At 45.4% G+C, this 27,718-nt stretch overlaps 1 protein-coding gene across 2 annotated transcripts; it reads left to right on the forward strand.

Annotated features, from left to right (window-relative positions):
* The first annotated feature begins 51 nt into the window (after nucleotides 1-51).
* On the forward strand, nucleotides 52-26,624 carry LOC144158183 (uncharacterized). 2 transcript variants are annotated; one of them, XM_077688871.1, is made up of 6 exons: nucleotides 52-209; nucleotides 2,118-2,310; nucleotides 8,531-8,857; nucleotides 17,564-17,686; nucleotides 24,712-24,831; nucleotides 25,177-26,624. In XM_077688871.1, the coding sequence occupies exons 1-6, from the start codon at nucleotides 139-141 to the stop codon at nucleotides 25,372-25,374; spliced, it is 1,032 nt and encodes a 343-aa protein (XP_077544997.1). In that variant the 5' UTR covers nucleotides 52-138; the 3' UTR covers nucleotides 25,375-26,624. The 2 variants fall into 2 exon arrangements, with proteins under 2 accessions (XP_077544997.1, XP_077544998.1); XM_077688872.1 differs by lacking the exon at nucleotides 52-209 and adding an exon at nucleotides 877-1,033.
* The last annotated feature ends 1,094 nt before the right edge of the window (nucleotides 26,625-27,718 follow it).

A 27,718-nucleotide genomic window follows, 5' to 3' on the forward strand; every position in this document is an offset into this window, starting at 1 on the left:
TGGACCTTGATAAGGTAGAAATTTTCGTCACGTAGGGCTATTCGCAACGTAAACATTGCTGAATTGAATGAGGCCCACCGCCTTCGGCGTCAACCGCGGGCCGATCGTACGCTGCAGCATGCCAGACGCTCAGCGACGATGTCGAATCGGTGTTCATATTTGTTCTGCAACAGCAAAAAAGAATCGTCGACCAAACTCTCTCACCACAAGTAAGGCGTTTTTTCCATTTCTACTGAATTGACGTTCGTAAACACGCGCTGACGTTCAATCGTCGGTAGGCGTCCGACTCGTTCACGCTGATCGGAGGCGAGCTGTTTCACATGAACTGATGGTGTAGTTCATTTCGTTTATTACGAGCTGGTTTCGATGGACGAATACCCCGTAAACGTCAGGTTCGTTTTCCATGCGGACGTGAGTGTGTACAGACATCTTACGAAGTAGAAACTATGAAATGATTGATTGATTGTAGGGTTTAACGCGCCGACGCAACGCAGGCGATGAGGCGCGCCGTAGTGGAGGGCTAATTTTGACCACCTGGGGATCTTTAACGTGCGCCGAAATCTCGTACACACGGGCGTTTTTGCTTTTCGCCTCCATCAGAAAAGCGGCCGCCGCCGCTTGAAATGACGACTATGAAATGACGACTTTATTCTTCAATTATAAAGTCCATGTTGTAGGGACGCAGCCCCTACGTGCGCCCGCGGAGGGTGATTACACTGCAGTGAGTGCCGGACGAACACTGATAGTGGCGTCAGTGCGTCATGGTGCCCGTGAGCGCGTGTGCGATGAACAGTGAGCCGCAACGGACACGTGTAGTGCAACAGAACCCGGAGCATGCGCACAACCAACAGAGTGGCTTAAAAGCGGCGCTCACAGGAGCAGCTGGACAGTGGGCACCGAGGGACACGCGAGAGCAGCTGCGGCCGCAGGCGGCGGCGAGCCACGACCATGACGCCCGGACCGCGAGGAGCAACCAGCGTCCGAGGCGGACCCTCTTCACCCGACGTCGGCACAAGTGACTGAAGACGTCGTCGTGAGTGTACAGCACCATGCTGTACCTTTCTGGACAAGCAGGGTTTCAACCACCGCAATGTTTTCTTTACGCGCTTTCGGCGCTTGCTTGCTGTGCTCTCTTTTTGTTGCCTCCCAACCTGTCTTGTTTGTTTTTTCCTGTTTTGGTTTTCCCGGAATAAACCGGTGATTTGTTCTCATGCGGATCGGCGTTACTTCGTCGGACAGGTTCGGGCTCGCGAACCCTTTACGCTCGAAGGGGGATCCTTCAAAGTACACGTTTCAGGTTTCTTCCCGTCTTCTTTTTTCTGATTCAATGATTGAAAGTTGGGCTAGTTGGTTATTTGATTCTGATGACATTGTATTAGCGCTGAAATATGGGGCACGAGAAAGAACGCTGCACGAGACGAAATGTAGTTGGCATTTGATGTCTGGAGTACAGGGGGGATCAAAAGAAATGCGAACAACGGAGCACACAGCCTCCGACTCATGCTGCACCGTCTTGCTGCAAAGTCAGTAAACTGCGCGCATGTGCACTACTTCGAGAGCGTTGTTTGAGAGTGTGGCCTACATTTATATGAAATACTTGATAAAGAAGCGACGCTGATCTTTTATTTCGAGGCGCCTTTTCACGCTGCGTCGCCACTGAGCAGGATGATCGTTGAAGGGCATCGTGCTAGCTGCAATCAGACTGCTGCGCGCTTGGCTCCCGAATTTTTTAGATAACAGGATGCTCAGTGGCGACAGAGCGTAAAAAGGCGCCTCAAATTAAATGACCGGCGTCGCTTCTTTATCAAACATTTCCCCTAACAGTAGGCCACGCTCTCACAGAACTGCGCATGCGCGCAGTTTACTGACAGTGCAGCCAGATGGTGTGGCATGTGTCGGAGGCTGTGTTTGTATTTTTTTTAATCCCCCCTGTACGAACGCTAGTTGGTAGTTGATGTCTAGCGTTCGTCCCTACGTGTATTTGTTTTGATTCGTGTGTCCCGACTTTCGGAGTTGATACAATGTACTCAGTCTTTGTATGTGTCACCTTTCCATTCAGTTGTAAACCACGGTTCCTTGCCAGCCCCTTATTCTTTGGCCCTTATTAATAAATGCAGGTTCCCGAGCGACCCGGAGTTGCTGCAGAAGTGGGTGGACGCCATGGGGCTGGAAAACTACGTGCCCAGGGGCCACCACAAGCTGTGCTCGGAGCACTTCGAGCCCTCCATGTTTTGGGGTGGCCTGCAACGCAATCGACTTCGTCAGGACGCAGTGCCGACGCTGTTTGAGGCGCCCTTCAAGAGAGCCAAGGTGGGCATGCGCGTACAAGTAGGCACACATCCATAGGCACGTTGCGCTGATGTTTGCCTCGCAAGCAGCAGCGCCGTTTTCTATATCCTGGTGGTTCGGGGGGTAATTTCTTGTAGGAAGGATACCACGCATGTCACGGGCTCGGTTTGTAGCATTCTTATTACGTAAGTGTCAGCGCTCTGTCCAAGACACGTACCGGCAGCCGGGATTATCACTAGTCAAGCATGCACCCACACAAAGAAGGCATCTCAGGTAACGTCATGATAACAAGGCCGCGAAGAACAAGCAGCTTGAGTGGCGCAGGCGAAAATACGTCAGTCGCTACTATTGTAGCCGACCGGTCAGATTGCAGACAATACCAATGGCAGGGAGGAACCGATGCGTTCATCACGGCCGTCTTTCTCTACACCTTGTCTCACTGCCAACCCCATAGATTGTTGGCACAGCATGCTGCAGGCAGTGGGTGATAACTGCTCAAAATATCGCCACTCTATTATCGATGCCGTAGCATGCGCTGCAGACAACTTGAGTAGGGAAAGTGCTGCGCTCACAGCAGCCTCTGTGCAGTGCAACGTGCCTATTACAGGTGCATAGCTGCATGGTGCTTTCAAGGCAATGCAGGTTGTAACAGATGCAAAAAAAACAAAGGGGCGAAAGCTAATATGAACTGTTTAGAAAAAACTGAGCTTCTGAAGCAATGTTTTCAAAATTTTGAAGTTTTAACTCTTTCGCTACCACCGGAAAATTGACCAATTTTTAGGGGTCCAAGAAAACATTTTTTTTCCTGCTAAAAAATTATTTAGACACTAATTGCATGAGCACAAAATGCAGATTATTTAACGGCCTTTCCAATAACACCAGTTTTTTAAAGGTTTGTATATATCATAGTTGTGGAAAAACAATATCAAAATCAAAATTTTTGTCAAGTTGTCGCAAACAATGATAAAAAAGGAGTTGTGTATACCAAACCACTGGTAGTAGAAAAAAATTAGAATATACATTTTGTAGGACAACATTTCAAAAACACGCCCTAGAAAAAAATGCCGACTTGCACGGAACAGTCTGTCAGATATAAAAAAAATGTTAGCACGCACGGTGCTCGTGTCATGCAGTGAAGCCCAACCTGCAATTCAAAATGTGCAATTTCGGATGGTTCCCTGGAATAAATCTGGCGGTTTGACATTATCAGAGGCAGCAATTTACCCCCACATAACGTAAAAACATCTTGTCAATGACTGACTTTGCATTTACAGTGAGCACAATATTTGGGACAAGCACGCGATGCGGAAAAAAACATGCATGAAGTTATTAAAAACATAACGCCGTGGCTGATGCTTGTTGTCGTTCACGGTCACTTATCTCTCAAAACATAAAGCTGAGCTTTATTATCATCTTCTTACTCACAATTGTAGCCTTGCTCGCAAAAATGAGGTACGATGAGCTAGAATCGTGCCCTGCGATCTTTAGCCGAGTAGCAGTTGCGCGATGAAAAAGATCAGCACAACGAGCCTCCTCTATTGCAGCGCCACCTAACATTTTTCAAATGAAACAGTACAAAAACTTATCGGAGGCTTCGTCCGAATCAACAGTGCAACTAAGCAGCAACATTAGACACCCGGATATACCCTCGCATGGAAACGAAACTGGAAGGCGAACAGCTGGCAGTGTAAGGCCGGTTTGAAGCGCTGTCCTCGTCGGAACAGATATCTGGCGACTGGGTCACTGGGTGTGATCTTTTTACTTGCATCTGGAGTTCTAATCGCAGAAATCGGGTTAGGGTGGGGGGAAATCAGGAGCAGCGTGTTTTCTTCGAGGATCAGTCGCGGATGCTCCAGGCAGGTAGCCTTGAAGTTGGGTAACTGCGTAGTAGGGCTAAATATGAATTTTGCGATGCAGAAACGAAACCGAAACTCTTGTAAACTGTTTGCCAATGGTCCTGGGGTAAGTAGAACTACCACAGAACTTAGAACAACGTGCACAAAGGCATGCTTTGCAATCAGGCACTGCTTGACATTTTCAGCCGATTTCTGGGATTATTAGTGTCAGAGCGCGAACCTGATGGTTGAAAATCGTTTGCTAGTTCACCATTCACGCCCTGATAGCAAAAAAAAAAAGCTGGTGCAGAGTAAATTCTTCGTTGGTAGCAGTGACGCGCAATGACCACGCCCCTTTTCCACACCCAGGTGATTCAAAAGCACGTCAAAAATCACGTTTCCGTTGCAAAAATGAAAACAAAAGCGATTTTGAAAGGCCATTTTCTGATCTAACTCCGAACAGCTTTACTTGTTCGAGAAACACCTGGAACGCTATGAAAGGCGCTCCCAAAGTATCGTTCAAATTCAACGGTTTTGAACAGGCGCGGTAACGAAAGAGTTAATTAACGCGCGGAAGCTACACGTTGGTTATGAGGTGCGCGCCATAGAGGAGGGTTCCGGGTTAATTTTCACCTCCTGGGGCTCAGTAATGTGCGTCAAAATGTCGGCACACGGACGTTCACGCTTTTCGCCTCCATCTGAAAAGCAGCCACCGCACCGGGGTTTAACCTGCCTCCTTGGAGTAGCAGCATAACACCTTAGCCACTGTGGCGGGTTCTGAACGAATGTGTTAAATCCCATGCTGCACATTTGGTTGAGCGTGGGCTTCCAAGCTCGCAACTGTTTTCAGCTTGGTGCATCAATGTTGGTCCTAGGGCAACCCTAGTTGCCCTAGTTGGCAAGCCCTAGTTGCCCTGTCTCAGGCAGCCGAAAACGGCCCAGTAAATTTCTACGAGAAATTGAGCACACACAGTAAAAGGACCCTGCACTTTGACCAGTGCAAATAAACCTGCGCAACATTTAGGTTACACTGCCAGGTGTACCTGAGCCCAATATTACACCTGCATGTGAACTGGTAAGCTCGCCAATTGCTGTGAAAAATGCAAAAAACCAACCGTTCTTTTTTCAATTTCCGTCATTATGCACCACTGCAATTACGTTATTACAGCGATGGTTGCCGCATTGGTGGTCAACGTCATGGCAGGAGGCAGCCTTCAACCCAGTGTCCGTGCTAGTTCCGGAACTAGCGCCACATCCTTCCCTGTTGAGCCTGGGGAAACATTAGTGCGTAGTAATTGCGATAGCAATGCTGCCACTTTGTTGACCTTGGAAGCGTTTTAATTATCATGACGACCACGCAAGGAGGCACAGCAGGTGGGTGGAGAGCTGATGTTATTGCCCTCTTGGGTCCTTTGATTGTGCTCTCCTCTCCCCCCCCGAGCCACCGCCGCCTCCATTGGGCCCAACCGGCGGGCAGCGAACGCAGCCAGACCAGGCCAGTGTACACCGCTTGGGCAGTAAAGACTCCACCTCAAATAAAACTGAACACTTTATTTGCGCTAAGTACACGAACGTGACGTGTGACAAAAAACACTGTCGCACAATGCAATATAGAGTTGTTGTCAAGCACGGTGCACGCACGAGAGAAGACTTATTCTTCAGCTACGAACAAGTTTCTCACCTTTCTCTACCACGATGCAAAAAGACTTCCTGTTGCGATTCTCTCTGGTGTTCTTGGCGTCTCTTTTCTTGCACCGTAATTTCCGACGAAGCGCACGCGAGAAATCTTCCAGAACGTGAGACGCCCACGTTCACCTTGCCCTAAAGCAGCGGTGGCAGCGGTGACCATTATCGTCATGAAGGATGGTTACCGTGCATGCGCGCGCACCCCCAGTCGCACCTTTGGAGGTGCATGAGGTTTGATCTACGAATGGAAACGAACCATTCTCACCAACAGAACAATGGCACCAATAGAGTGACACATGTGCGATCAGTGTGGCTCGTGCGCCCAGACGCACAACACTCCACTGTGTAGGGGTAGTTTCCAAAATGGAGTAAGTTTTTGCGAAAGGTAAATTTGGGGTCTACCTGAACTGCAGTCACACGGCTACAAACTGCTCCTCCTGTACCCAGTCGCACCCTGTAGCTACTCCTGCTGCCACAGAGGTTTATGCATATAACATGTATGTGTAGGCAAACACCTTTTTTAACTGCTAGGACTAGTTGCACAATTTGTGCATGTCAACATTGTTCAGTGCACCCAATGATGCCGGATCAATTCATGCCCTCATTCGTAATTTTTCAAATGAAGGCCAAAAAATTAAAAAATTCCCATGCAAACAAAGTACAAGTTTGTTTTATTCGAATGATTTCGTGTTTTATAGTGCCCCCAGTGCTTGTCTGGGAGCAAACAACGCAATTTAAGTGAAATTATTCATTCCCCTGCGAAATCGTGTTTTTAGACGTCTGCAATGACATCACAAGAGCAGGTCTTTGAGCTAACCCTAGTGTGCTGCGAGCCTTGTTACCGTTAGTCAACCTAGATTGCACCACCATACCGTGATGGGCCATTTTCTGCCATTGCTTTGTTTTCGACCGTATTTCTACCGGGTTTGTTTTTGTTAAGGTAGAAAATAATCGTTTCGTGAAGCATGGTGCTTGCTCGACAAATATGGTCACGTAAGACACTGTCGCTTACGCCAATCAGTCAGTGTCGTCTAAGACAACTCCAAAGCGCCACTGTGCTGTGCTGCTAAAACAAGCGTAGTGCGTGCGGTACTTCTGTACTGCGTACTGCAGTACGCATCGTAGTGGCTACTGCGGTACGCATCAGTACTTCTGTGTTTACACCACCATTCTTACTGCAATGAAAAGAATGTGGTCTGAATTTAAGCGGAATTATCTCGTTCGGCAAGCTTATAAGCCCTGCCTAATTTGTGTTTGCTTTTGCCGACCTCAGCCAATCGCACAGCTGGGCATATGACATCATAGGTTCTGTTGTGGGAAATGAGCCTTTTTTTATTATATAGCTTATTTGAGTGAAGTGTGCGTTAGAAGTGATGTCAGTATGATTCTAACAACACAACCTTTCGAATGAACCAAACTTGCGTTTTGTCTGCATGGCCCCTTTAAGTCTGCTTACATGCTTTGAAGGCTAAGGCTTGGCAACACTTACCTAATTACAACTTCTTCGCAGCTACATTGTATTTGCACCATTTTCCTCGCATTTTTTTGTTCTGAATTGATTTGACCAGCTTTATTTCTGCCACAGCGTGTTTTCACCTCTTTTTTTCACTTTTGCTTCTGCGTCTTGCGACAGGAATTACGTCAGCAAGCAGACAGGTACACACCACAGCTTCAGTGAAGCCACAGTTCAGCATAGCTGGTGTGCATCTGTTCAACTCACAAGGTATCTCCTCTATGTGCGAGGCAGCGCACACTATTCTACTATATTTTACATATCTAAATTATAGTTTTGGCAATTTGTGAAGAAGGAACATTACCCGCCTAAAGCTCCTGATTACTGGCCAGTCACTCAAGTGGTCGCACATTGGTCGCACATTGGCCTGGTAGTGTGGAGAGCCAGGTTCAGAGCTCGGCACATCACACTTGTGTTTCAAAATTGAAGATTTGTAGGGCTAGGTCAAAAGAAAATTCAGTGGTCTCTTGTACACACAAAACTCCTCCAGTACAACCTCCAGCAAAAAATACAGGTTGGAGAGGAGTTAGACGTAAGAAAACAGAGATTGATCTGGCATGCAAGACAATCTTGGAGTGCACAGGATGCTCGAGGGCACCATTGAGAGACCTGCTTAGCTCCACCTTATCAGTTTAGTTTATCTGTGATTAAAGGAACAGAAACTAACATGGACCTCGCAAAAGCTGCAGCGCTGATGACTTGGTGCACAACACAATCGCCCATAACTGGGGCAAACCGTCTGGTGGTTTTGGTACGTCGTTTTGGTCGAGTTCACGTGTTTGACTTTTTTCTGGTTGTTGCACGTGCTCCAAAGCAAGTCCAAGGATGCCTCGATACAAGTTGAGGTTTTTGAATGAAACTTGTACTAGTCATCACACATTTTTTATAAAACAAGACAATTACTGTTGGGGAGGGAATGTAGTGCAATTGAGTAAATATATTGTTACTTGGTGGCAGGACAAAGAACGAGATGAACTATGGGTGAAGCGTTTTATTTATCTCATGTTGTAACAGACTGCTGCAATGATGTACAAGCAGCCATGATAGCTAAAAAAATGTTTGTGCCACCCACTGCTTTGTTGCCGCCGGTGGTGGGTGCCAGTGTCCACTACTTCTTCCTGTAATAACATGCTTCGCCTCTCTGGAGCAATGATTAGAGGGGTGTTTTTGCCTGTGTCGTTCCATATAAATGCTGTTATCGCTGCAGGGCGGACACTGCGGCCCTGGCCAGAAAGATGAAAGACCCTTCGCACACCTCTGGCTACCACAGCCTGAGCTCCAGGGGAAAACCAGCACTGCAGCTGGTCCTTCAGACACTGCCGCTGCCATTGTAGATTCTGGTGCTCCCCAAGAGAGGGCGTCACCAGAGCCGCAAGATGTCGAGACCCAGGTCGATGCGGCTTGTGCGTTGAAGCTGCACTCCTATTCTTACTCTTCAAGACGCAGTCCATTGCACAGACGCCCTCTGATTGCCAACAAAGCAATGCGGGGAGTGTCTGGCCACCGGCAGCAGCCCTTCATTCTCGTGGAATCCGTGAGTACCAGAGTTTAGGTGAAACCTGATTGTATATAGCCTGATGTCACAAATTTTGGGCCGCTACTTGTTGTCAATTGGGCATTCTATCCCTGTCTACATGGTATTTTAATGTCCCTAAGAATTTGCGATCGCAAATTGACCGTCCGAGCTGGTCTTAGCAAAAAGTTTTTATGGAAAGAGGCGTATGGTCTAAAAATAACGTACCTTATCACATTACTTCTTATCACTGGTACAAAGGCATGCAAAGGATACTTCTTTTCAGCACCATTTGCTATGAGTGGTGCAAAAGCGTGCAAAGGATAAGTGCTAACAGCTCACCATCGAAGAAAAGCCAGAACTAATTTGTATCGTGGCCATTGCACATAAGAAATGTGAGATTTTGGGAAGTGTAGGGAGGCAAGTAGTGTCTTCACCTGCTATGTTTTTAAGGCCTTCAAAGTAAACCTTGGTATGCCTAGTGGAAAAGGAAATCTGGTGGTCCTGTGTTCGGAGAAAACTCCTCCACTGCAAGCCCATGCGCATGTGTGGAAAATACCAGGTTGGGCAGGAGTTAGAAGTGCTGGGAAAGAGATGGGCTGAATTTATAGATGATGTAGCTGCTCTGTAGTACCTATTTACACGTGTAAGTAAGAACGGCACATCAGTGAAAGCTAAAAGACTTTCACAGCAGAGTGTGTGAATAACGAACTCCTGTGTGAAACAAAGTTAAGCAACAATGGTGAAAGTTGTGGCAATGGCGCACACCCGCCACACTTTATAGCTTTGCTTGTTGATTATCTGTACGGAGTGTTTAGGTGTATTTTAATTGAGGAGCACTTTTGAGGCCTACCTTGTTGTAGCTTGTTCGACATCATGCAGCCGAACGCAGCACAGCACCACGACGCGACACACCCAAACAGAGGCCTCGAAAAGATCACCGCTTCCCTTGGTCGAGATTGAACCTGGGTCCCTTGTGTTCCAAAGCCGATGTCAGTCCCATTGCGCCAGAGGCACATGTTCCTTATGTGCAGAGTGTTAGGGGTGACCTTTGCGCTGTGCTGTTGCCAGGGTTGCCACCTTTCTCCCAAAAGAAAACTGGCCCTCCGTGGGGGGCCGGGGAGGGGGGGGGGTATATAGAAGGTTGAATTTGTGGTGGAAAACAGACGCCACGTGTTTTTTGCCATGCAATGCAGGTTATTGTGGCGTTTTCCTAAAGAGAAATTAGCAAAAATTTCCACAGAAAGTGCTTAAGGGTGTCTAAAATGGGAACCTAAACGTGGTTTTCTGGAAACACATGACGTATTTTCTTTGCTCGCGTGTCTTTGCGCAGCTCGTCGGCACATATTTATTGTCATAGTCACTGAATTCACGCTTACAAAACGCCAAAACGATCATAATCGTGGCACGATGGCCAAAAAACTGGCCAATGACGGCCGGTTTTAGGTATGAACCGGCAACCGGCCCGCTGTCTGAAAAACCGGTCGGGCCGGTCAAAAACCGGCCAGGTGGCAACCCTAGCTGTTGCCCTGGAGGCTGCTTTGGCTAGGACGCAAATAAGTAGACAGAAAATAAAGAAAATATCGTGATTAACTCATTAATTATCCTAAAATAACAAAAACTCAATCTAGTGTTTCTTATAGGCCTTTTCAGGGGCTGTGGCGCCCTCTCTCGACTACTTTCGGTATCAACGCCAGGCTTACACTGAAACTAATCGAGGGAAGGCACCACAGCCCCCCTGGCGAATCACTTCTCCACACTTGACAGCTTTCGTGTTGAGTGGAACTGATTTCATTTTTTTTTGTTTACAGACCATACACATGGTAAAACAGCTGATTTTTTAGCTGGAAAAAAGTGATTTCTGAGGAAATCATTGATTCAATACGAAATTCCTGATTAAATACAAAGTTTCAAATGCCCACCAACTTCCTAAAATAAGTCTTAACTGTAAGGAACATTTCGTACCAGCAGGAAGTTCATAGTATTGAAGACGCTTGTGCTTCCAGTGTATGTTTGTGGGCTTAGCAACCCAAGTCTGTAACTAAAGGTTCCACGAAGGCAACGTGATGTTTTACCTTGTTGGAAAAACACTCTTGCCAGTCCTAATGAGAACTAAAAGAAAGTTATATATATTGGGCAAACGTAAATGATATAGTTGTCAAGTAATGTCTACACACGCCGAAAAAGCAAAAAGAGAGACGGGATGAATTTATATGAAAGACGAAAAACTCTCAAGCATAACTAATCACGCTCCAAACCACACAACAAACCCAAATTAACAACAAAACTAATACATAGAAGCAAAGACCAACTACAAAACCCTAACTAATAATTAGAGTTCAACCATTAAACCAAATATACTGCCACGTCCCCCCAAAAAATGGCGCCCACCTCCCCGCGAGGGGAACCCTGTGTAGATGCGACGCATCGTGGAGTTCACTTGGTGTTTCCGTTGGATTGATTCTGAAATCGCGTGAAACGTGTCGGGAACGCGTATGATTATTATGTTTTATGATTATTATTATGTTTTATTGGCCAATGTTGGTCAGTCTCTCTAAGTGGTATGCTTCGGGCTTCGCTGTCGCAACGACCTTTACTCCATCATTGTTGCTGTAAGTGGGAGCTTCTTTTCTTTTATTGCAAGTGTTAATCATTGCCCCATCATGCGTTGTATCAGTAGCTTCTTGACGTAGTTTGAATGAGTGAAGAATATAGGGCGCATTCGTAGCATTTGATTCTGTCTCGGTTTTGTGGCGCAGTGGGAAGAGCATTATGTACCTCGCGTTCTGCCCACAGGGTCGTGGGATCGAAACGGAGCGCCGCTAACTATTATTTTTTTTATAGTGTAGAGGGAGGGGGTGGACGAGAGAGGGGCATCGGAGAGGAGAGGAGGTTAGCGGTGGAGAGCGCAGCTCGCGCGGCGAGGAGAATGGGGGAGGGGCGGACGACAACAATGCCAACGCTGCATGGACAAGGCGAGTGAATGAGATGCAGTCGCATCTAAAATGTCCTCACTCAACTGTTCTTATTCACCAGGCCTACCTAGTCACTATTGCCGCTGCGTTGTTTTGATGGGGCCATCCCATGGAGGAAAGAATACTCAGGAGAGGCCCCTAGCATCCCAATGCATTGCGAAAAGTGTGGAGGAAGTTACGTCATTTTTCTTGAGCCCATGGACAATGTTGCTTACTTGTTTACAACTGCGGCGGCCAAATTTGGGCAAATAGAACGGACAAATTTTTAAGGCGCTTGGTAAGTTGCTGCCTCGCTACGCTTGCAAACCAGCGCAGTCGCTACGACACACGTTTTTAGATTAGGCCAGTTTGAAAACTCCGCCGTCGGCGGCGGCCTTAACTCGTACCCCGTACCCCGGCCGCAGCAACGTCGCGTCGAGATCGGCGGAGCGAGCCGCTGCCGCCGCTGGCGACCTGCCGGGAAAATTCCCTTCGCTCAGCGTTGGCGAGAGCCACAGTTCGTTCTTTGCTCACTTTGTGTTTCTTCGTTATGAAGTGAAGTGAAATTTATCGCTGCTGAGACGTAGCGCGCAAAGACCCCAGTGCTGTACGACCCCAAACAATGCTCTCGTCGTCTGCGTTCGCCATCCCGCGAGCCTGTTGCTATGACGACAACCAACGCTACTTTTCCAGGCTTAAGAGCTGAAAAATTGTCCTTCTATCTCAAAAACGAAGGCAGTTTTTCGATTGAAACTTTGGGTGAGGGTTAGAATGGGCAAATTGAAGGCGAAATCAACAGCTTACAACATGATATCGCATTGAGGAATGAGCGATGAAGCTGTTTTCGCTTCGAAGCGGGAGGACAGGGCGACGCCATGTTAGTCAAATCAAACCGGAGACAGCAAAGGATGATGGTATAGAGTGCTGGGCTCCGTGGGCTCAAGTCATGGCGGGACTCGGCTTCACAAATGTGACGTCAGGGCCTCTCCTAACCTTTTCTTTCCTCCGTGGGCCATCCTGACGTGGCTTTCACGGGAGGCAGGCTTGTCGATAAGCGGCTTGGACGAACCGCTGGTGCTGTACCTTGGTGAGGTAGGCGCTGACAGGCTACTTCCGTTGTAGCCTTAGAGCAAGGGAGGCAGCACCTGGTCCCGGTAGCTTCACTGTTGTGGGGGTACAATGGCATACCTCGTGGGCACTCAACCAGTTGCTGCTGGGGCCATCAGGGAGACTGCAACCGATGTAGCGTCGGCAGCTCCCACCCAGGCTTTGGTATGTCCCGGCAGTGTTACCCCTGGGTTCCTCGTACCGGACCTTGTCTCCTCCTGGTGCTCGTTCTCTCCTCCTGGTGCTTCTTGTTCTCTCCCTTGAGTTAGCTCTGGGTTCCATCGCGGCACTCGCTGATTGGACCGTTTCTCGAGTGGCACGGCAGTCCATAATTGGTTCTTCTTTTTTGGCGCGACGGGTTTTGGTTCATACCCTCTGAGGGGATTGTCCATGTCTTTTATGGTTGTTAATATGCAGGGCTTCATTTCCATTGCCCTCTTTTACTCGAAAGGCAACACTAGGCAAACCTTGGTTCACACTTATACCACTGCCTTGTGAAGAAAATTCGGCACTGGAGCGGGGAGAACACACAGTCCCTGCCTCTGTTCTGTCAATGGATGGACTGTCTTCTGACCAGTCGCTGCCCCTTTCTTTAACTACAAATTCTTCCCTTTTTACTTTTGTTTGAATGAGATCGGGTACTTCACCCAAAGGTCTCCTATTGCTGGCCTACACTCTCATCTCAGCCTCCTTTTCACCAAGCTTGAAAGCTTGAGTGTCAATATTCAAAGATTTTCTTCAGCGTCACCCATGACTTCCTCGTACCCCACCTCTTTTCCTCCCAGCGCTTCTTCTTATTCTCTCCATTATGTTAGCTCCGGGTTCCATCGCGGGACTCGCTGATTGGGCCCGTTGTCTTCAGTGGCGCGACGGGTTTGGGTACATACCCTTTGAGGGGACTGCCTGTGCCACGTGACAATAGTACCACCTCACCACCTAATTTTTTGCACTCAACTGTGGTGCTAAGCAATCTAACTGGCACAATAATTGGCTGCTGCCAATGAAATTACCTGATGCAGGTAAAACTCACGGTGTCTGAAATAGAACATAACGACGTAAGGTTATTTTTAATAGTGAAAGTTCTGTTACTGGAGGTGCAAACACAGAAAACGCCTCATTCGGACAATCTGACCATCAAGCTCAGCCAAGGCTTGTCCAGCATCTTGTGCGGTTCTAGAGTAAAAGTGTCTGGTTACTCATTTACCCCAACGCCCCTTGAAAGTACGCAAGGAGGCACTGGCTGCATCAAGTTGATTGCATGTGCACAGCTATTGCGCTGAGCAGCTGTCTTGCGGTGCAATTAGAGTAAAGCCCTGATGATACGACTTTCTCAGGACCGTGAAAAATGGTTGTAAAATGCAGACTTTGGAAATTCAGAAGAATGACACCTACAAATCAGTTTCGCACGACGGATTGGCCAGAAACTTCAATGTAAAGTACAAACTAATGCTTTGAAGGGCTCGGAAAGCCAAATTACTCAAAAAAGTAAATACGGAAATAATAATGCAGTGCAGGTTTCAATCGTGCTGCGATAAAAGAAGCCTTGCACCGCACTCTGTTGCTGCGATTCCTGCCAGCCGGTGCGAATCATGGCACACACTATCACAATAAACCCACATTGAAACCTAAGCCTGTCGGCATAACCTTGTGAGCAATTCACGACGTGTGCACCTGCACTGCGCACACTGCCCCTGGGACTGCTGCGCAACAAGAGACGCCAGCAAGTAAAGGGGAAAGCGATTGTACAGGGTAGCTTCTGGAGGGAAGAGAAACAAAAGATGAGACCGAAAAAAAGCTATGCCGGAGAGAACCAATTCTGCAGGCTAAAAGTTCCACAGGACAGGCCCACGGCATATTCATTTCGTCCACTGGTCACAGGTTGGTCGTGCATTTCATATGGGCCGTCGGATAATGCGGGTCAGGCAGGAAATCATGTCGCATGATCGAGGCTTTCAAGTCGTTCCTCCGGGGACTTTGCCGCGACTCGACCCGTCCGTTGTTAAACCTGGGTTGTCGTAAAACCTTTGGACTTATCACCGGTGTTCCAGTGTACATGCGCGTTCACTGTGCACTCTTGATGGCAAAATCTACCTATAGCCCAACCAAATTGGCTTAACTGCATTCATCCACGGCAGAAAGTTTTGCCGATATGGGAATTCACAAACGCTTACAATTTAAGGGAAAGCAGCATGAACTCAAGGCTGATTTCAAGGGTGTCTTTGCCAGCTATGGTGACGCTGTGTTTTCTCTTGGATGACTCTCACATCAGCATGGTAGCTGTTAAGTTGAAATAATGTTATCAAATCACACCTTCCTTTTTCTCGTGAAGCACAGATGGTCCAGCTTAATTCACATCCAATTCTAGTTACTTCCAGTGTCTGGATCAAGAACAAGGTTTATGGCTACACCATTACTCAGCATGGTTTGAATACACACTGAAACACTCTGGTGTGATTTACTAGGTTTGATCAACGATTCCAAACTTCTGCTGTCTTAATGATGCAGCCTGGTGAGTGTACTAACTGGCCATTTTTGGCCATCACTCCAAATAAATTACGGGCCATTTGGTACATAGTACAGAGGTGCAGTAAGTGGGGAATTTTGATTTCACCTGTTTAGGGGACACTGAAGTGAATGTGCAAACTTCTGTTTGTGTCTGTATTGCTTCGAATGGTTAAAATAAGAGTAGTTTTCACCTATATCCTTATTCTAAAGCAGTAGTCAGTTTATATGTGGGAAGACAAAAATTAGTTTGTGGCGGCTGCAGGAAAAAGTTCACAGTGTGATGGGAAGGTGTCCAAGTATTTGAACTTCAGGAGTATGCACTTGCAGTTGTGTGAATGTCATTTTTTTAAGGAATAAGTTTCAGTAAATTTACGTCAGTCTAAAGTGCCAGAATGTATTTCTTGCGTTTTCAGAGAGTTGTGCACGTCAGTTTTGGTTTCAGTTCCTTGCAACAACATGCTGGCTTCCAACATTATCCTTAGTCGACATTCTTGTTATATTGGGAATTGCCCTGCTATGGTTCTGCCATATGGACAGTGGCAGTGCTGTCTGGATAAGCCTGCCAGCACAGCTCAGGATGAGGGAGTATTGCATTCAGTGCCAAAAGACATGCCGAGGCGTACACAGTGGCTGAACACCCTCCATGTCACTGGCAGTGCTCAGTTGCAAGGTGTTTTGCTTGCACCTTCAACGCTCACCTGGATCTGCTGTAGTATACCGGGTTGTAAAGTGCACTACGCCAGCAGCGGGAGCATTCGGCACCTTCTCGGCAAGCTGTCGGTGCCAATGCCATGCCGTGCCGATGGTCAGCCAACCATTGGCATCGGCAAAAAAGTTACTGGTGCTTCGGCATCTCTACGCTGTTGGCCAACTTGAGTGTGGAACAGTGGAGGTTGTGACGCAAAACCACTCAAGACAAAAGTTTGTGAATGAGCATTACCTGAATAAAGGTTAAACTACGAAAGAAAAGAAACTCTATCCCGGATTTGAACACGCATAGTAAGATGTGGCCCTTGCCTTTGTATGTAACGCTTAGCCACAAGAATGAATGGGTTACCATGAAAATACCAGGTACACCGAGCGTAGGACTATTCCTTTACATCGTACATCACCGTTTACTTGTCGGATTACAGCATTCTGAGCTCCTTAGATGGTCATTTTTTCAGTAATGCTTGTGGAGTACGCTTCTTTGTCGCCCCCACTAATGCTGATCACTAGAAACTCTCTTAGTTTAGGCAAGAAAGACAATCAGAAATGTGTGCTCGTCCCACCTGCAAACCATGAGCACCCCTTGTGCAAAAAGCGCTTTTCGTACCTCGGCTTTTGCCTTTACGATAAGGGTTTCATTTTAGTTCCCCATAATTTGAATAGCTTCAATATATCTTACTCTAACCTCAACTGACCTTACATTTTCTACAAGCATAAGTGCCTGCGCATCTTATATCCCCGCTGAAGCGAAGTGAGCAAGTTGTTTAAAGCCAAAATATGGATTGCATATGTGCTAGTGTAGAGTTATTGTGGCTTAATAAACTTAAACTAAGCTTAATATCCACTACAAACTAATAAAATATAGCAACATTCTTCAGGGCGCAAATCTTACTGGACTCAGTTTTCGCTAAGCAATCGATTTCTGATGGTTTGTCAATGGAGCTGAGTGCTTTTGCCAGCCATTTTGGTTGGCAATGGAGTTGAGTGGTTTTTCCAGCCATTTTGGTTGGTGAGCTGTGCAGTCAAGGCAATCAGGAAAAACTTCAAATGCCTCGCAAGAAACATCGCCAAACTGTACAAATGGTAAAGAAAGAAAAACAGAATCTTCAAATTTATTTTTCTAGTAAAAGCTCCTAGAGTCATCAAAATGTGGCCTAGGGACACAAGTAATCACATGTTTACAAATTCATTCAGTGTATTTTCTGCCAAGAAAATCTGTAGTAAGGTATGAGCTTCGCAATTTTCGAAGTTGTGAACACAGAAATGTTATTGGCCCGCTTTTCTGTTATCGGCTTTTTCCTTGTCATTCGTGGCACATGCCTGCACTCCGAACAGCAGGCATCTTGTCTCTGTTGCAGTAATTCCATCTGATAACAAAGTTTAATTTAGACGATTAATCTAGATTAATCTAGGCGACTAATCTAGACCGCACAGGCATGTGTGTTTTATGCAGGTGCCTTGTCCCGACCAGGATGACACAGGAGGCATGGATTCCCCGGAGGCATTGTTGTCATCGTACCCTATGGATGTTGCAGCGACACCGCCGTCAGAGAGTGTAGAGGCAAGAGAGCATCCTGTAAGTAGCACCTGCATTAGATGAATTGACATGTGTAAATGTTAAAGCAATAGTTAACCATGTAGGTTGAAAATCTAGCTTCCAATGCCCATAGAATCAGTGATGCATAATACACAAAACAAATGGGAGGTACAAAGGGAGCCCGGCTCACTGATCGAAGAATGAAAACAATTCAACGAATGCTCAAAGGACGCCTCCCTTTTAAAGAAAACATGGTAGTTGAGTTGGAAAAAAAGTGGGCAAATTTTACTCTGGTTGGGAACTGAACCAACATTTCCATAATGCGAGATGAGCACATAACCTTTGAACCACCGCAGCTCTATAATTTTGGCTAACTAAAGGTGCACATACTAAATAGGTTGTGGCCAACTTAAAAAGCTATATTAGAGAAATTGGGATGTTCTGAGGTTACGGGAGGTATTGTGACAATAGTTGTACCTTGCAGTGAAAGACTGCAGCTCGGGTTTTATCACAAAGTGTGAATAACATTTATGCAGGTAAAGCTTACAAAAGCTGCCAGAGAAATTACAGTGAAAAACAAAGTAAGGTAAAGAAAATAGTTACAATTGTCCCACAAAAGATAAAAATGGTGGAGGAGTCTCACGAGTTGTAAGAGACGTTGAGAAACTTCTAAGTGCAAGTGGCACAGGAGCTTTCTTGAGTATCAGGGATGGATCAGAACCGGGACTATTGGAGGCATACCGATAAGACATGCAGCTAAAGCATGCAGGTAGGCGGGGCTTGGAGGTGTGGTCACGGCAAGGTATTGATGGTGGTGATATAGTGTATGGGCATCGTACGACAGCTTATGCAGAACAGTTGGGTACTCGCCGTCCTGATGACAGGCTTCAGGACTCCAATGACTTGTCTTGAACCTTGATTCTGTCAAGCAGTCCTTCTCGAGCTTAAATGTCTTCTTTGTCTTGTAGCGCTGCTACTACATCAGATCCCCTTCTGTCAATGATGGTGGTGCCAACATTTCTTTTTAGTCATTGCAATGTGGCGAAACCTTGCCCATTGCCTTTTCCTTTTTGTTTTTCTTTCTAGATTTCTCGTGTCCCATCACAATACTCTTCACTTCAAAAGTTTCTGGTGTGGAGGCCATGCACATTTTCTTATTGAACAAAAGATAAACATCACTGCAGAATGTCTTGAGACAGCTTGGATCAGAAACAGCTTTTTTTCGTAGGTACTGGACACACAAATCTAAATGATGAAATAAGTCCGGAAATTTCCACCACACTGGATCGTTAAATTAGTGTTAACCAAAATTAATACTGTCTGTAGTCGAGAAAACAATGTTGTGCCGATATTACCGAGTCTGATTCTGCAAGTCAGTGGTTAGTTGTACTTTTGCTTGTATTTCAAGCTTGTATTTCCATAAAAATTCTGTCAGCAGAGGATCTTGCGAGTTCCAGCTTTTATCAGTTTTCATGGGTTACTTTTTAGCATGCAGAACCGTCTGCGGTGCACAGAACTTTGGCTTGGTTGTTTTCATCCTGTTCCGGATATGTTTAATTGAAAACCGCTGATTGAGTGTCTGGAAAGTTTCGCTTTACCACTTGTAAGGCCCCGCCTGTCGTGCCAAAGGCTTTGACCATGGCTCATCAGAGTTAACCTCATGCAGCGTAACCAGGTTGACGTTAAATTGGGCTTGCATCCCCCTCGAGTAGTGCTGTAAACGGAGCTTCCTTGGGACAGATTTCTGGCTGCTTTGCTGTACATTACTAGATTTAAGTTTTGTAGTAAACATGGTCGTGTATAATAGCTCCTGTGCTTTCACCTACTTTTGTGCACTCTTGTAAACTCTAAATAAGTGCTGGCTCTCTGTGACAAACATGCACCAGCCTTTTCTTTTCACGGTGATAGGTTTTCCCATAGTGTGCCAGTGACATGTGGGTAAAGGGTGAAAGGAAGGTGCTTACAAAGGCATCAGGTCAGCAAGAAGCAGTCTCATGCTTCTCTGTTCACACCCCAGTGATGCTTTTGCTCTTAGTCTGCCGTTGTCAGCACTCTCTCAATGAGGTTTAGCTGCGTACTGAGTCCCCAACTGCCGCTTTGTGATCAAATAATGTGAAAAATAATTGTTTCAGAATCTAATGTACCTTTTTTCTTTATGGGATGTGAAAGCAATGAACTTTGTAGGTTCGTGCTCCTAGACACCAAGATAAAGCTTTCTTCACAATAGGGAGTAAACCCTTTTAATTTAAAGGAGCCATGAAGACGAAATACAAGTTGGGTTTATTAGAAAGACTGCTGAGTCCCGATAACAATGATACCAATATCATCGCAATCTTCGAACAAGTAACAGAGATATGAAAGAAAACGTGTGAAGCAGTCGCGGCCCCCTAGCCAATTTCCCGTAACTTTTCTATGACGTCACCGAACCTTGTTTGTGCGATTGGCGGCTGCCTAACTGACCTGTCACAAAGAAACATGACTGGACCACTGTAATGGGGCATCTAGTTCCATTTGACAGCATCACTTGAATGCTAACGTGCAGTTAACGCACTGAAAATTATGTTGTTTTTTTTGTTGGCCCGTATGACGTCATTCTTGCTCATAACACGTCACTGTGGCGCAAAATTTAAAAATTTTTAAATACTTCTTGGTTTTTTTCGTTAAAAAAACATCTTTTGTGGCTGTAATGGAGCTGAGTGAGATACTGAATCCTAGTTCTTTCAAATTAAACAAAGTTGTATTTCCTCTTCATGGCTCCTTTAAACAAGCCCTTTACATTTTTGTGCAGGTGATTTGCTGAAGCATGCTTGAGAAACTAAACTTCAGTTTCAATATTGAAAATTGCTGAACTGCCTCAGTTTGAAATATGCAAGCAAAATTATTATTAGCTTTGCATTTACTGCAAAACCAGAAATCACCATTTGCACACCCTTAATATAAATGAATTGACTATCACATTTTGTGTTCTTGGCAATACTAAAAGGAATGGGCCATAAATTTCTGTCAGCAAATTGAGCAACCGAATTCGACACTTAAAAAGCATGTTCCTTCACAGCTCATTTATTACCAGATTTTTTGTGAACCGTTTTTGTGATACCGCAAAAAAGAACTGGAAGTGTTTGAGGCCTACGTCATAAAAAAGATGGGGGACCGATGTGTCAGCAAGCCTTCAGTTGATCTTCTTTCGAGAGAGGTGGATTATCTGGATGATTAGTAAGGAGGGTACTGCAGCTGTAATCGCTTTTACAAGTGGTGCAACTAGTATTACATGGTGTTTTTTTCATGCCTTCATCCGTTTCGGAGCCAATAAAGCTCAGTTGTTAGTGCGCCCCTTTCCGGTCTGTTTTCCTTCCTCCAGTTGTGCCTGGCGCTTAACCTGTTCCCATGACTAGCTCTCATCGACACATTAATTCAGTTAAAAGCCAGCATGATGACCAGAACATCACAATGAGGCCCTCGAGGTTCCCAAAATCTACGCCGTCACAAGCCTGCCCATCAGCCAAGAAATCGTTCATGCAAATGGCCGCTAAGTGTCAAGTTAGCGTGCTGATCGGGTCGGACGCCTATTGGAAGGTGGCAACAGGACGAGTGTCTCGGATTTCTCCCTCTCTCACAGCCGTAGAGACAGTTCTGGGCTGGACTCTACAAAAAGCCCAAGTCTTTCGACCGCTCACCCGAGCGCGCTCTTTTTATCTCTCAGAGATTCGCCCCCCGGAAGACGCCCTGCAGACGTTGATCAATCGTTAAGGTGGTGCCTGAAAGCCATCGGAAATTGTGGCACTACGGAAAACGTCCAATCGTTAAGGGGGGACGTGGGGTCTGATAGCAGAAAATGACCAAAAAACCGTTTTTTTGGATGTCCCAATTCTGCATTGCATGTCTTGTTAACTATCCGTTTCCGAAGTTTCCCCATCGAAAATCATCACAAAGGGCTAAAGAAAAGTATTTGCCAGCAGAGTGACAAAATATTACCGCACCATGACAAAAACGGCAATTTTGGGAGCACTCTTCCAGAATGCTTGCACCGGGTGCCATCATTCTGGTGTCGTTAGAACAGCATTCAATCTCCACCTTCTGATCATTCCTTTTATAGCCACTCACTCAGAAACGCACAAACGCCAGAAAAAGGAAGACTGTGAAATCAAGCGACTGATGATTCTAACGCACAATTGGCTACCTGGCCGCATTTGCTAAAACGGCTGTTTCGATTGGGCATCGCCATAGCAACAAAAACATAGCCGCCAGCATGGAGGAAGAAAAAAGTTAGGAGACTGCATGACGTCACGCAGCTTGCCTTCGCAAGCCCACCTCCGCTGACGCCGCTTTCCTTTCCCGAGCTGCCAGAGTCAGCCTAGCACATGCCGGCATGTGTGCTGGCATGCTCTCACTCGGCGGGGTCATATTGCACAGTGACGGCGAAAGCCGGCTTTGATTTTGCTTTTTATGTATAGGCTTCACGTTTCTTCGGTGGCACTATCTTCTTTTTCTTCCGTCTTGGCCGCCGGGCTGGTGCACACTTCATACGCAGTGCGCTGTCTCGCTGTTTTCAAGGTTTTGCAATAGACTCGGTTCCCGTTCACTCGTTTCATCTGTTGCAGTACTGGATAGTGATGTTATCATTCCTGTGGCGATAACGCTTGAGATCATGTGTCAGGTCACTGGAAGTGCGCGGCTCGAAAGACGCATCGAAATCGTGTCCGCAACTCCGCCGTGGTTCGTTCTTGATTGTAAAATGGGGTGCATGTGTCTGCAATCAGGGTTCGCTAAGTCTACTTTTGGACTCATTGCTATGTTATAAAATGCTGAGTTATTTCTGTGTTTCACGGCGAGTTTGTGAGCTTTGGGAATGGAATGATCTACACGCCAGGAGTTGCGGCTCGTGCTGCATTGCCGTGACGTGTTCGGGCTAAGGCGGCTAAATTCGAGTAGCGCCTGATAGTGGGTTGATTGCTGTTACACCCGAGTAATGTGAAGTTAGGCGAAATTTACTGCCAAAAGCGTGGTGGCTAAACATAGCAACTTTACTCAAACTTGTCATGGTGAATCTGCATGTTGGGACTGTAGGGGGAGGGTGTAATCATCTGTCACCTTGCTTTGAGAAACTTTTGCAATAGGTCTACACTCGTTTTGTTACAATGTAGTATAGGGTTACAAACCAATATTTTCAGCCTTCAAATAATAAAAAAAAACACTTTAAGGCTCCAATGTTGTACAGTCTGATATTTTTAATGGCACATCACATCTATTTTGGCAATGCTGTAATGCCCCAGCTACATGGGTGTTTCAAAGGCCTTTAAATCAAAGGTCATTTGATTCAAACGACACTTTTTAGCTGCTACACAGTGTTTTTCAAAGGCATTTGGTTAAAATGTGATCTGAGTCACAGGAGCTCCACCAACAACCTTTGAGTTTCTCAAGAGCCTTTGAAACACGAACGCTCATACTCTCAGGCACAGTTTGTGCATGCCGTAATTACCAAAGTAATTATTTTTGAGTAAAACTTGGTTTTAGAGTGTACGATCTTCATATTTTTTATTTGTGTTTGTTTTTGTATTGCTCAATCTATGATTACAAGTAACTTTATACTCTCAACAGCAGTGGAGAGAAAAAAAGAAAATCATTTATGCAAGTTTGTACGTTGTTCTCTATTTTATCATTAATAATTGTGTTTTCTTGGCGCAGTTTTACTCAAAATAATTTTTGTCAAGTTACAAGAATGAAACTGAACAGCAGTGGCGACACCATAACATGGCGAGTGAATGCAGAAACTTTCAACTTGTCATTTAAATCAGTGGAACTCCTTCCAGTTTGAATGGCATTTTAAATTTTGAAGGCCACTCGACTCAAACGTCCTTTGAACACTCGTGAAGCACAGGTATAAGAATGATTGTTTTGCCTGAAGGAGAAGAGTATGGTGTGCTAATATTAATCGATATTGTAATTGTGCAAAAAAGAATATATTCTGCTTTCTAGCAGCTCTTGTGATGCACTGGATATAACCGTTCGACAAGGAATACCTGCATCTACTAAGCTGTAGCTACAGAACGTTTATGACACCCAAAAATTGGTTGAAAGTCTGTTAGCAAATTAATATAAAAAAATACCATGCCTTATCCTTCACTTATGGGACAGTTATGCATTAAATATAGGTACCCTAGTAGCCTGTAGTGAACTTTAGTGTGGTGGGCATAAAATGGGTGCTTCTGCCACCTGAAGGCTTGCACATAAAAACCTCCAATGAACCAGGAAGGTATCCCAGATACAACAGATCAAAGGGCAGAGGTCTGAACTCTCCAAGCAAGGACAACAAAGACTATGCTGCTGGTGCCATTTCAAAATCAGGAAGTCTCTGTAAACTTTTCAGAGCCGGTTCCTCAAAAGTGTGTATTATAAGTGTATTGCTCGTGAAAAGGATAGCATGGCAACCACTGGGTGGGTTTTGACTTTTATTTCAACCCTTGAAGAGTTCTGCGGGGTGACATTTTCGGAATTTCAGTTTAAAGCCTGGCTAATTTTTTATGTGAAATTTATGGCTGAGGCAGTTGCGTCCTACTGGGTACAGGTGAAACTAATGTTCTCTGTAAAAAGTTAAGGGCGCAAAAAATATTCGATTGTCCTACTTTGTAGTTTTCTTTTGTCTACAATAAACTATTCAGAACTTCCTACCATGTTTCAATACTCTCCTAGGCTTTCCCTGAGCGAGCAACATGCAAACCTTTAACACAAAAACTACTGAAGGTATCATCATGAAATTTGAAATTTCACTGTTTAGGGTGTTTATTATGTCCGCCAACTTTCATTGCTCTACATCGAAAAACAAAAAAGTTCACGCCAATCTCCACCTCCGATTTCCGATCTCCATGGCAGAGATCATGAGATGCTATAGGTCTATTGATTCTGTAGGCAGTCGCTGACCTGGCATGTCAGGCACCAGGTGATAAGTGGCCAAAGTTTTGCCACTTTGCTGCTGCAGTATTCACTGCAAGGCACTTTAACATAAAAGCGCTGCAGCCATAGCAGCCTCTATTCAGAAGAGTGCTTGTACGGATGTGTATTTCACACAGGTGTCTAGTGTTGGGCAAGATGACGAAGACATTGCTATTTCGGAAGTCTCACCAGGCTCACCATACACCAGTGACGTTGCTGACACATCATCAAATGGGAGCGTGGCAAGGGAGTCTTCGGTAGGTACCTTTTCGTATAGCTCACTGATATTTCAATAGTCACATCGGTCAATGCAGCTCATGGGTGGTTCCAAACTGAATAACAGGACGAGCCACCATTGTCTTGTGCACTGCACTGGAATTTCTTCAATTGCATAAAAAGGATGTATCTTAGCCACATGAATTATTTCTCCAGCCAGAAATTTTGCGCACGAACCACAACTCTGTTCCGCAATGTTTTTGCTAAACTTACGTGCAACCAAAATTTTGCAGTCGAAACAAAGACTTCTTTCCGCAGCCCTTATTAAATGCTATTTATTGCATGTTCAGTGATGAATTGGCGTTCAAGTGCCAAATCTTTGGCAGGATCGGTCCAGAGAGGACACGCCAGAGAAAGAGTTCCTACGTGGAGAAGTGCGACGGTACGCTGCCATCAGCATCGCCAGCAGGAAAAAAATTAAAGCCTTGCAGGAGTCCGAACGCCGTCTCAGACGAAAGGTGGTAGAGCTCAAAGCAATCATTGCGGAGCTCGAACTACAGCGCTACCACGACAATGGCACGTGAACATTCTGTTGTGTCGGTGGCTAGAGTGAAGACCTTTCGGTGCATCCATCGGGCACGGAGCTTACAACACATCATTTCCCGTGGTTCACAGCACTTGACCCTGCACATCTGTTGTGTCTGCCACGACAGGTGTATGTTCGGGTTGTGTTTTCCGAATGGTAAGTGTAAACATTGGTAACTCATCTGGATGTGGTGCCATGTGGATGGACCTGCTGGACAATTCCAACAAATGAGTACTTCCGTGTTCTGCAGCTTTGTTGAAAATAAAGTAGCAGCACATTGAGGTGGGGTGGGCTGAGGTTTGGTGACCTGCTTTCAAACCAAACTTGTCCGACTTTGAGCATTTTGCCATAATGCTATCATCGCTTTTGTGGTTTCTGGACATCCAATTCATGAAATGTGTAGGCTTTTCACATTCATGTTTTGTTGTTGAAAAGTTCCGATTTTGTTTTTTGCCTTTTGCGTGTAGGGCCAGAAGGCAGAATACAAGACTCAAAAGACTGCCTTTTACCAATAATGTGACCAATTCTATTGCAAACTTTAACGAAGTAATCTAGATAATAAAAAGAAATGACGTAGTGGCTGCACCGCAGATACTTCTTGGCAAGGTCTGACATCAGAGAAATTTCTGCAATTGACGTCCCGGCCAAAGCAACCACCAGGAAACGTGACTGGGCAATTGTAGTGGGGCTTCTAGTTGCATTTCATTGCACCTTTTTGACTCGCCGAAAGCTGCTTTTAGCATTTCTCACTTTCATCTGCTGATATGTAAGCCAAAGGCTGCAAGTTTTCAATATTTGTGGAGTTTTTTTAGTTAAAAAGAGTCTTTCATGATTGGAATAGAGCGGAATGAGTAACCAGAGGCTAGTTTAAAATTTGACAAGGTTTTAGTTTCTCCTCATGAACCCTTAAAGGTGACGAAGGTCAGCTGCTGGGCCATTGGTTGATGATTTTTTGAAAAAGAAAACCAGTGGTAAAAGACACTGCACAAAGGAAAGAAGAAACGGTCTGCTGCTGGGCTTACAACTGTTTATTCAAACAAAACTTTTTATATAACAATGTATTTTTCTTTAGTGGCACAAGCACAGATGTAGCCTTCAACTCTTGCATGCGTTAAAGGCAATGCAAAGTGCAGATAAAGCTCATACTTGTTTCACTAGTTGTATACTCAACTAAAAATCTACTTATCTGTGGTTATATTGGGGGTCACTAATGCATTTTTTTATCATAAAGGCTTCAATAAGCTTTCACTCTTGCTTCATCATACCTCGCCCCTCGATGAAGACAGCTCTTGATCCGGGGTACAACAGCACTGGCGAACATGTGATGCCAGGTTTCCGCCCGCGCCATTGTTCAGGCATGTGTGATGTTCACGAATTCTGTCATTGCTGGCTGTTTTGAGTAGCAGTGTCAGGTATTCCCACTGCACAAACAGCAAAGGTTATATTGGCTTCTACTTGTGCGACTGTAAGGTGAAATGAAGTGCTTGAAATGGGGCTAGTTGGTTTCTTACTCGGAACATTGCTGGCGCTAGGCGGGACAAGGACGACGAATTTTTACACACAACTGGAGCACACACTACCAACTGATTTATTAATCACAACAAACACAACTTATAAAGGAAAAATTCAGATGACGTGAAAGGTGGAGTTAATATATTTCGCTGAAAATGAATACAATATTTGTCATGCGCATGCGCTTTCTTACGAACTGTCAAGTAGTGCCATCTCAGTTGTCGACAGTGCAATCAATGGCGAACTGATGATGGCGAATCGATGGCACGAGAGGAGAGAAGACGCTGCTGCCATACGATTCGGCGCACTCAAAGTTGATTAAGAGAGCCATAGCCACTTCTTGCATGTCGCAAGCCATCAAAAAATCCTGCGAACACAGAGTCACTGAAAGTCTATCTTTTCAAATTGACCGTCTAACAAAAAGTGGGTTCACTAATCAAGTACTTGTCTCTGTTGCAGAAAAGTGTTAAAAACAGTGGTAAAGAAGATTAACAAAGAGAAAGACAGCAAAAAAACAAAGAAGCGGCCAATCGTTCTGCAGTACATCCACAAATTTTCCCACAGGTTAAAGAAGGTTGGCACGAGGCATGATGTCCCGGTTGTTTTTTCTGCTCCCAAAAAACTAAAAATGCTGTGCAAGATGACTAACAAAACCAGAGATGCTAAACAAACAGGATGTGGCATTAAGCACACGAGTAAGTTTGTCGCATGCTGTTCGGGGGTTGTCTATAGGATACCTTTGTCATGCAAGAAGGCTTACATTGGCCAAACTGGACACTGCGTTAACGAACGACTCAGAGAACACAAAAATATGTGCGAGCAAGTCTCAG

Source organism: Haemaphysalis longicornis, unplaced genomic scaffold (genome assembly GCF_048455015.1).
Source record: "Haemaphysalis longicornis isolate Haplotype H1 unplaced genomic scaffold, Haemaphysalis longicornis Haplotype H1 scaffold_10, whole genome shotgun sequence".
Lineage (NCBI taxonomy): Eukaryota > Metazoa > Arthropoda > Arachnida > Ixodida > Ixodidae > Haemaphysalis > Haemaphysalis longicornis.

Coding starts and splice junctions, on each gene's coding strand:
- LOC144158183 (XM_077688871.1), top strand. CDS start 139: ATGTCGAATCGGTGTTCATATTTGTTCTGCAACAGCAAAAAAGAATCG. Junction 210..2,117: donor ACCAAACTCTCTCACCACAA/GTAAGGCGTTTT, acceptor TAATAAATGCAG/GTTCCCGAGCGACCCGGAGT. Junction 17,687..24,711: donor TAGAGGCAAGAGAGCATCCT/GTAAGTAGCACC, acceptor TATTTCACACAG/GTGTCTAGTGTTGGGCAAGA.